Genomic DNA, 9,823 nt, shown 5'->3' with positions numbered 1-9,823 from the left:
AGGCACAGCACACGTGGAGAACTTTGGTCTGGTGAGCTTACAGACGGGATCCAGACACAAGGCTGGGAAGCTAGGAAGAGCTAGATTGCCAAGGGCCTCTGTGCTATTCTTTTAAGCTTTCTTGTCACCAGAGTAAAATGGTGGTGCTGTGATGCTGGCAGAGACCGAGACAAACCTGGGTCTAGATCTTCTCCTCAGGGAGGGGGGGCCAGACCTCCCACAGGAGTTTCTTAAAGGGCAGAAAGGACACAGTTCCTTGACCTTTTCCCTTCACAGACTAGAGAAAATATGGTTGACCTACAGTTCTGTGGCGTTACTATCAAAGCAAAGGTGGTGTGGAAATCAGATGACAGAGATCTGAGGGCATGTCCCACAAGGTCAGTCCCAAGAGAAACTGACATCCTACTTTCTCATTGTACTTCTGGGGGCATCTTACAGTCCAGCCCAGATTCCCAGGTATATAAACACTAAACCTTAAAGGAAGTGTTAGATGTGGGATGGTAAAGAGAACGGAGGAGGGCATTTCAGAAAGAACAGGTATGCAAATGCCGAGCACCCAGAAACCATCCTTGTCTGCTGGTGGCCAATGCAAGGCTGGAAAGACACGCTGAGCCTGGATTGTGAGATGCTTGGACAGTGGGGTAGGCAGTCGCCAGAACAATGTATTCCTAAACCAGATTTCCCAATTAAATGGAGCAACTTAAAGCTAAATATGCAGTGCTTACTTTTGCCCATGGATGCCAGGGAGTATTTGCAGGTTTGGTTGAATCAAGAGATAGAAGTCTGTAATTTAGGACAGATAGCCCAGTTAATCACTATGATCAGCCATGTCCACATTGATAGATTTACCAGAGATTAAAAAGTACATCTCTCATATTGTGGGAATTTAACTGTGATGTTATCTACTGTACGTCATTAAATATGGACCAGACGTCAAAGATCCACAGTATTTAAAATGTTGCAGGAGGGAGATTCACGTTGATTTTTATGCACTGGATCTTTCTGTCTTCCATGTCAGCTTAGGGCTTTCCACCCAAACCAGGACTCGATCTTTGTCCTTCTCCTGCATCAGCCACAGACTTCTACAGGTCACTTCAGAGTTCTTAGTGGAAATGAAGTACAGACTTTAGAAGCACTGCAAATCAAGACAGGTGAGCAGAATTGGCTCAGGGGTTTAAGAGGGGCTTAACCAAAAACCATTCAAAACAGAGTATTCCATTTATACCGGTACAGCAGACACCAAAGTGAGAAGAGCCTAAGCTAGACTTGAGCAACCATGGCCTTAAGTGGCCATACTGGCCTCAAGAGCTTGTTCCCGCTTTACCCTTCCCCACTCGGCAAATTTCTTTTGGCACAGACTGTATCCTTACCCAGATGCAGGGAACTGGTGGAAAAGGATGCGGTCCAATTTGGCTTACAGGTTCCCTGCAATCTCTAAAAGTAGAGCTTTCCTGTGAAACCTTTCCTGGGCTCAAGATGGCATACAGCAAGAGTACCACCCACTTTAACGTTCGCCTTTCTGTCACTTCGCTTTCAGGAATCACCTACATTCTTACCTGTTTTTCACTACCTGAAAGAAATCCTAAGGATTTTCACTTAGAAAGTGCTTAGCAGGTCGTCGCTGAAAGCGAAGGGGCACACCGCAAACTTTCGGGAAGTGGGGGTTACCTGTACAGAGATCACGGATGCTCGTTGTATGCATTTAGGCTATCGGTCGTTGTAGCCTAAATTTGTAGGGCATCCCCCCAGTCCCTCCCACCTTAGGGGGGATCACTCCAAACAACGCTCCCGCGGCCCAGGACTCCCGGAGTGCGTCCCATCCGCGGAGTGCTCTCCGTGACCTCCGCGCTCCGCCGCCCGCGCCTGCAACCTCTCCGTCCCGCCGGAGCGGGAGGCACCGGCGCGCCCGCCGAGAACTACTCTTCAGAGACTTCCTTCCGGGCCCCGCGGAGCCCGGCGTGCTCAGTATCCGGAGAGGCAGCGGGGCCCGCTTTTATCCAAAAGAACAAAACTGCCATTTCCGAAAAGGAAGGAAACTGCAGCGGCGTTCACACCGGGCGGCTCGCGGAGCAGCCGCTGCACCCCGGACCGCGGCCCCGCGCAGCCCCGCCCCGCTCGGCACCGCCCCCGGCCCGGCTCCCGCGCCCTATTTGGTCATTGGGGGGCAGGCGGCGGGAGGGGCGGCGTGCGCGGCGTCGGTGCGCGGCGTCGGTGTGCGGAGGGGCTGCTCCTGCTCGCGCAGCCTGCGCCTTGGTTGGGGACCCACGAGGCCGCGGCGTCCTGCGCTCGGAACAATGGGACTCGGCGCGCGAGGCGGCTGGGCGGTGCTGATCCTGGGGGCGCTGCTGGTGCTGGCGCTGCTGAAGGCCACCGAGGTCAGCAGGGACCTTGAGGGTAAGTGGCCGCGGCGTCGCCGCCCCGCCCGGCGTGAGGCGGGCTGCCCCGCGGAGTCTCCCAAGTTCGGATCTGGTTGTGCAGAAAGTTCTTCGCGTCTTGGGCCGAACGCACGGGCAGACCTGGCAGTGACCGAAAGGGGCTAGGGGAAACTGAGGCATTGGCCGGCCTCCACCTGCCTCGGAGCCGCCTGCGGAGGAGATGGCGGTCCTTCCCCTCCGTTTTTCCGCAGGCACCGGTCGCGGGCCTGGAGGAGTTCATATAACCTGTTGAGTTACTCGAAGTACGGGCCTTCGGCGGAGAGTTCCGCCTAATTTCTCCAGCCTTTCCCTTAAGTTAATGTTTCCTGTAAGGTTTGGGTTTGATCTTAGGCTTCCTTTTGTCAACAGTGTTAGGTGGATTGGAAACTATCCACCGCTTCCTGTGGAAACATGTCTACCAGTTAGGGGACCTTTCAGGCGTCTCCCCCAGCGTTTCATCGTCTTAATTGTGTAAAGTCAAACAAATGATTTATAATCTTAAGGTCTCCAGATGCTCACCGTTAGAATTTGGGCTTCAAGTGAGTGGGCGCTTTGGGGCGGGCGCACGGCTCCCCCGCGCAGGTGAGCCTTACGCCCTGTTGGATGGGCGCTTTGCGCCTTCCCCCTGCGCCGTAAACACCCTGCCGCGCAGCAGCTGTGCAGCCCAAAGATCACAGCTGCATGATCCTTAGCCTACGGCATCATCAGTACGGTCACAACAAAATGATTTTAACATTTCTGTTTTGGGCGAGAGGGTGTATTTCCTTTTAGACCCTTGGCCCTTGGGGAACTTTAAAAAATTCTTTCTGGAGAAGGCCGGAACGCTAAGAATGCCGTGTAAATTCCGTTTTCTCTTTGTCACCTGTTACAGAAGTTGGGTCATTGAGTAATGGTCAGTAAACTAGTTGCTTTAGGTGACCCAAGTTGTTCATGGTTTCAAATTCTGGTTGTCTTATGTATATTTAGCCTTAGATTAGTTTTACTAAGCAACAGATAAAGACGGCAGTATGCAAAACCATATGGTTCAGGCACAATACCTTCTTTTGCTAGAATTATCTTATGAAATAGGTAAGTTTTTGCTTTGCTGATTTTTTGTTTGCTTTGCTTTACTGAACTGTGCATGTGACAAACTGCCTTTGCAGACCTAAGTTTGAGACCATTTAAGAAAGGATTGGTTAGTAAATCATGTCCATCATATTTTCAGTATTACAAGATGTTTTTTTGTAGAAGTTAACAATCTATAAAGAAACAGTAGATCTTGGTCCTCAACTTATATTAATATTTATGGAGAGAGGTCTCCATTTTCTTGTTTGTTACTTTGTGAAAGTAAACCTTTTTATTTCTCTAATAAATTACTAGTTAGAGAAACTAAGTGTCCTTGCTTTTCTTTATTTTATCCTCATAACATGGATTTTTTTACCCTATTTTAATACTCATTGTTCAGCTTTTCTGTTTATTACTTAATGTCCCACTAGAGGTTAGTGCTATTTGGAAATCTTGGAATGAATGCTCTATTTCATGAACCAGGAGCTTTCATTTCATGAACTGGTATAACCAGTGTGAGCTGGAGTCCGTTTCTACACACTGTAATGTCACCTTGAAACTGGGGTAAAAGAAGGTCCTATGGAGGATTCCTTAAAAAAAGCAGGTAAATGTCCTAGTCCTCTATACCATGTGTAATCTGTATAAAGTATCATTATGAGACACACTGTTTTTTAACAATCAGAGCTTATGTAGCTAATTTTTCACAGGCACTTTTCTTACATACCTTACACGATGTTAGTTGAGGTCTGTATATCATCCTATTGGAGCCTCAGTCGTAGTCCCATTTTTTTAGATGAGGAAACTGAGTTTAGAAGGCACCCAGCATGTCTAAAGTAAAACAGCTAATGCATGTTTGATTTCAGAGGCCAGAATCCAGACTCTAAACCATTTTGCCACTAAATCACATTAGGGGCTATTGGCTCTTTAAATAGATAATGCTTAAATCCACAATACTGCCATTGCCCAGAATATTGTGGGAGAAGATAAAAAGTGTTCTTTTAAAATATCCCTCATAGTCTGCTGCATAGTTTCAAAAATATCCTCAGCTGGAGGAGGGGGAGACTATGAACAAGTTATAAAATAAGATTGTGGTAATGCCATGAAAGACTTAAGAGAGGTGGCATTAGGGAGGCTATTAATCAGGGCTCTTGGTGGCAATTAACAAGAAACCCACTTTGAAGGACCTTAGGGGAAAGAAGGGACTTCCTTGACTAACTGAAAAGACCAGGGATTAAGGTAGACTTGGAAATACTATATCCAAGAGTTCAAATAAATTGCCAGCAGATGGCCACTTCTGGCTCTCTTGATTACATCTATCAAATCTCAGGCAAGCCATAGTCAAAGTGTTCTCAGCTGGAGGTGGGGAGAGGCTCTGCAGATGACTACACCTCCGAATAACAGGCAAATTCTAAAAGGAGTCCCAGGCTTCAAAAGCCTCTATAATTGGTAGCCAATTCGGAGATGAAATTAATCCTTAGGGAGTTTATGCCACTTGATGAATTTAACTTTACTTTCTTCCATTCAGTGCATTATTCTAATATTTGGTCTTTCTGTCACACTGTCAAGACTCTTGCAAATAGGTAGTCCAGGATATGTCTCTTAGAATACAAAAACAGTGCCTGCCCCAGTAGGTGTTTCGTAAGTATTGAAAAAGGATAAAAAGGTCTTAGAGGTACAAAGATCATCTGCTTTGTCTTTAGCCAAAAAAAAAAGTCAGGAAATTATCCCTAGTAAGAATGGATAGCAGCAGGGAGACAAAACCAGGAGATTCCTGCAGTAGCCCAGGCAAAGGATGATGGCACATGGTAGTGGATGGATTCTAGATCCACTTGAGGGATGGAACTGAAATCGTTTGCTAATAGATTAGATGGTGGAGTTAGAAAGAGGGAGGAGTCAAAGGATGACCTCTTGGTTTGGGGGCTGAATAACTGGGAAGACTAGGGGAGAAGCGAGCTTACAGTAGAAAATTAACAGTTCCATTTCAGCACTCATGTACAGTCTTCAGGATCAAACATACTGGGCCAAATCCAGGCTCTCGCACTTACTGGCTGGGTGGCTTTCACTGGGCCTCAGTTTCTGTCGCTGCAACACTGTATCCTGTCTTAGAATTGTTGGGAAGCTTAGATTAAGCAAGTTACATGCTCCTCAGGAGGCCTGGCATGTAGTAAAATGTTCATGTTAGCAGTTATTTGATACTTACTGCTAAACACATCTGTATAGTTTACTAACTTGATCTTTTTCAAGTTTAATTTTCATGCCATATCCTTTTGTGATAAATGAATAACACAGTTCCATCAAGAGAAATTTGAACATAGCAAAAGATCCTTCAAAGTTGTCATTGCTTATCTTTCTTTGTACTTTGAAGGTTGTTTACCATGGGAGAGGTCTGCCTTTTGAAAAATACACAATAATACACTTGTTTTCTTCCCACTTGATATACATGTATTTAATCTTCCATGATATAGAGACCCTAGGTCAATAAACCACTCTGAAAAGTTGCTTAATTGGGGCATAGAATTCTTCTAAACTTTTTCCAAATCTCGAGGTACTCATTAAAAATTGAATCATACTTTGTGATGAGAAGGCTTATAGTTAAAATCCTTCCCATGTCATCTTCTCTCCATTGTATGAAGTTGGGGGTGTTGGTGGTACAAGAAGTAGGGGCACCTGTGAACAGAAAGGGCCCCTCCCAAGATTTCCACCTCACTTCAGAGAACAGTTATCAGTAGCAGAAATCCATTTCTCTCTCACCAATCACTGGGTCCTCATGTGGGTGAATGAACTTTGGCAAGCTATTGCACTCAAGTCAGTGAGTACTTACTTACTCATAGTAAGTAGTCTGTACGTGTTTGTTACATAAGCTGTATGTTTTCTGTCTTGAAAACCCCAGTAACACAGTTCCAAATATACTGACAGTTTCAAGGTGTGTTTCATAGCAACAGCGGCAAAGTAGAACTTCCTGTGGAATAATGTATCCTCCCCCACACTGCCTCCACCACCACCACAACATATTGCCAGTGTTCTTAGTTAAATATTAAATGTCCTTTCGTCACAGGATATTTTTTATTTTTATAGGATCTGCCAACACAAAGAACCCTGTGCTTCTAGAAAACTCCAGTGCTAAGCCAACAGGTGAGTTTAAAAAGGTTTAAGAAATGGATTTTCAGTTGTCTAGGGTACATAAAGTTCTGTCAGCCAGCATAGTACATGAATGCTGGTACACTGACCTGTTTTAATCATAAGTTATTCATTCATGAATCCCTAAAGCCAACCTCAGGGACTGCCTTTAGAAGGCATCAGTAAATGATAGTCCACTGGTTAGACAGTCTCTCTCAGTCCAGCGAAGATGTGAATAAATTCTAAGACTAAAAGCATCTTGGAAATGCATACTGAGTTTTGAAGCACAGATTAGGTGTAGTTTTCACTCTTCCAGTAGATATAAAATGTGAGTACATAAGCCTGCTGGCTTGCTGGTGAGAACACTCTTTAAGTTGGTCAGTTATGGTAGCCCTAATTTACCTGGCAGATGCTAGGGAGACCCTACTTATATTTCAACCACCAGTCAGATTTCAACCCACCATCTTGCTTCCCTGTTGAAAAAAGCAAGTGTTGAGACACTTCCCTTGTGCTTTTTGTTAGGACAAGTGAATTTCTTTGGAATTCTGAGTTCACTAGCATGGATAGATATGGAAACCAGGCTGAAGTCATACATATCAATAGTAAACCATCAAAGCATGTTAAAGATCAATGAAGTACTTTGAGAATGGCTCCAGAGTCAGTAGGATGATTTCAAATGCCCCTTCCAGTCCAGGGAAATTAATTGAGCAAAAAAGAAAGCATTGCCTCAAAAATTTTTTCCAAAGAGACCAGTTAATCTAGCTATTATAAAAAAAATTTTTGTTCAGTATGTAACACTTTGCATAACTGTTTCATTCCCTTTATGTCTTCTTTGAATCTTAAAAGCCCTTGTGTAACATGTGTTTGTGTATTTTTATAGAAAATGATGCTTAATACCTTGTTTTTTATAGTAACAGACCCTTCGAATTGTTGTACATTGTTTTTTGAACATACTGTTTACCAACTAATTCGGTGCTGTTTATGTAGTACAGTTTAGTTGGTACCAATCCCAATGGGAAAATAATATCTTGGGCAAACTCCTGTATGATGTGTATTCCAGGAATGTATTGTTGGAAAAAGTGGAGACTTCCAGCAACACTACTCAGAGCATTGAGTGTCTATCACTTTTAATGCGGACTCACCACATTGGATTCAACAAATCTTCTTCACCCTAATTTTTTGTTGTTTTTGATTTTTAGTTTCCATCTGAGTTCTTTGAGAGTGGTATCTGATTTATTCATCCTGGTACCTAACACTGCCTGATACATAGTAGGTTTGCACACATTGAACTGAATTATGGAACCAAACACATAGTTTATCTGCTGACTTATCTTTTCAAAGAACCACTATGTATATACAGTTTGCAGACATAACTGGTCCATGGGCCAACCTTCTCCATTGTTATTACAGCTGTTTGTTGTGGTGGTACTTTAAGGAATAAGATAGATAACTTGAAGTCAAACAGGAATTGAGGTTACTTTCCAGTAACCACTGAATTCTGTGTAACAGTTCCATTCTCTGTATGCCCTAATCATTATCTGAGGACAGCAATATTTTTGACATTCTTTTCTCTGGGGACTTGTTTGAAGCATTTTCAGCTTATATAGGAAATACTTTTCCCCATTTCATGTATAGTCAGAGGGTTTATATTTTAGGGTCTGTGGACAGATGAATTTTTTCTGTATTGTGCAAGGAAACCACATGCCCAGGTTGTTTTTCATAACAGGTTTAGGGCAAGGATACAAAGGAACATGACATGGTTTAGAATGGCCAGCAGGTCTCACTGGCAATGGGAACAACGGCTCAGGATCACTGAGGATAGAGCCTTCTCTGTGGTCTCGTGGCTTTGATGCTTCCCCAGAATGAGCAATCTCAGAGTTGTGGGTTGCTACCATCCAGTTGGAAGCTCTTTTCTTGGGCGTAATTTGTTCCAAGCAAGTTTCAAAGCAGTTGATCTTCCTTAACGTTTCATCCATCTATGACTGCCTTCTGCTTGGTAACTCGTCTGTGATCCAGTCATTTGGGCTTCTCTAGTAGGGTTAGTTTTGTCCATAGACATGGCATGACCATAGCAACTTTGAACAGATGGGCTTGGCTTGGACTTAGATTTCAGCAGAAGAGGGCAGTGGAAATTTGGCAAAAGCTCACTCAAATAATTCTGTATTCCAATTCTTGCCTCCAGTGGAATCAATAAAATCTTACTGAAGTAGAATTTAGGAGGCATATAATTCCATATTCCATACTACTACTATTTATTTTGGGTAAAATGTTTTAGATATGAAAGAAAGATTAGGTGGAAACTTCCTATTATGTCGTAAGCTATGATAAGACAGGAACTAGTTGACCTGAAAGGTTGCTTCAGACGCAAATGGTGTTAGATAGACCAATAGACACTGATATTTGTTTGTAACTAGGTATTTGATGTAGGAAAGGATTTCCCTGCTTTGAAGAACTTGTTTGTACTTAAAGACTGCTTCAACTCCTCAAATACTACTGCTTGTGCTCAGCTTGTTTTTGAGACTGCATTTGAAAATTGCTGGTAATTTTTAACATCATCAGATGTCTCAAGGAATGTAGAATGGGAAAATCATGCAATATTATGTTCACTTATTCACTGAACAGATGTTTGTTTTGACTGTCTACTCTGCTAGTCGCATGTAGTGGTAAGACAGATGCTCTCATGAAGTTTATATCTAAGCGGGAAGATACAGACTGTAAGAAGATAAACAGCTAAAGAAGATGGTTTTAGGTCATGATTTTAAAAAGTAAATAAACAGGGTAAAATAAATAATTACATAAATAAATGGTAATGTGGCAAACAGTGACTAGGGAAAGTCTGCTTCAGGCTAGGTGGTCAGGGAGGACCTCTCTAAGGTGCGGTCATTTGAGCTGAGATCTGCGTGACAGGAAGGAGCCAGCCATGCAGATAACCTCAGAAGAGCATTCCAGGCAGAGGGAATAGTTGTACAGGTACCCCAAAACAGGAGAGAACCCCTGCATCCAGGAAGCACAGGCAGGTACCATGGCTGGCAGGCAGTGCCAGATCACAAGTGCAGTTACTTTATTACATATAGGAAATTAGGAAATGGAAATACACTATTTAAGTTGTGAGAGTTCTATTTTGAGACATCAGAAATATAATAGAGCAGGCTCTAGAGAGGAAGCCAGAAATGTAACTGGCAACTGCACTAACTTCTCTGGGCCTTTTTTTCTTACGGGGGTGAGGGTAGCTTTTCAAGCATCAAAAT

General features: G+C 43.6%; 1 protein-coding gene across 1 annotated transcript in view; it reads left to right on the top strand.

Moving 5' to 3' along the window:
* The first annotated feature begins 490 nt into the window (after positions 1 to 490).
* The window catches only part of TMEM123 (transmembrane protein 123), a 67,927-nt gene continuing 58,594 nt past the window's right edge, over positions 491 to 9,823 (top strand). The window contains exons 1-3 of the mRNA XM_073240012.1: positions 491 to 757; positions 1,737 to 2,394; positions 6,534 to 6,590. Coding sequence (XP_073096113.1) covers positions 491 to 757; positions 1,737 to 2,394; positions 6,534 to 6,590 — 982 coding nt within the window. The remainder of the gene's footprint in view (positions 758 to 1,736; positions 2,395 to 6,533; positions 6,591 to 9,823) is intronic.

Source organism: Manis javanica, chromosome 6, assembly GCF_040802235.1.
Source record: "Manis javanica isolate MJ-LG chromosome 6, MJ_LKY, whole genome shotgun sequence".
Lineage (NCBI taxonomy): Eukaryota > Metazoa > Chordata > Mammalia > Pholidota > Manidae > Manis > Manis javanica.
The sequence above is the reverse complement of the archived record's forward strand: the minus strand, read 5'-3'. Positions and strand labels throughout refer to the sequence as shown.